At 46.4% G+C, this 319-nt stretch overlaps 1 protein-coding gene across 1 annotated transcript in view; it reads left to right on the plus strand.

Annotated features, from left to right (window-relative positions):
• Positions 1-8: 8 nt before the first annotated feature.
• The window catches only part of MAP3K3 (mitogen-activated protein kinase kinase kinase 3), a gene marked incomplete at its 5' end in the record, with an annotated part of 23,855 nt that continues 23,544 nt past the window's right edge, over positions 9-319 (plus strand). The window contains one exon of the mRNA XM_009074509.1: positions 9-41. Within this exon, the coding sequence (XP_009072757.1) occupies positions 9-41 (33 nt within the window). The remainder of the gene's footprint in view (positions 42-319) is intronic.

Here is a 319-nt window from a genome sequence, read left to right on the forward strand (position 1 = left end):
CCAACCAGTGTGCCTCTGCAGTGGAAGAAAAAAAAATCCCGGTGAGAAAACTGATTTCATTTCTCTGTTAGCAGTCATAAATTAGGAGCAGGTTTTAATGTGTGTGCTGTGACCCTTGTAGAATTCCTTACAGCAGGTGTGGGAGGCTGGGAAAGCTACTCTTTCCTGACTCTGTCCTGGTGTGAGTGTAGAACTTGTTTCATTTTGCCATTCTAAATGTAAATCCTTGTCTGTGGGGTAAGTGTGAATTCTCCAGCTGCAGCTGGTTGTTGCTGGGATTGGGAAGCTCCTGTGCTCCATGCTGTCCCTGCAGCAGGAA

Source organism: Acanthisitta chloris, unplaced genomic scaffold (genome assembly GCF_000695815.1).
Source record: "Acanthisitta chloris isolate BGI_N310 unplaced genomic scaffold, ASM69581v1 scaffold35650, whole genome shotgun sequence".
NCBI lineage: Eukaryota > Metazoa > Chordata > Aves > Passeriformes > Acanthisittidae > Acanthisitta > Acanthisitta chloris.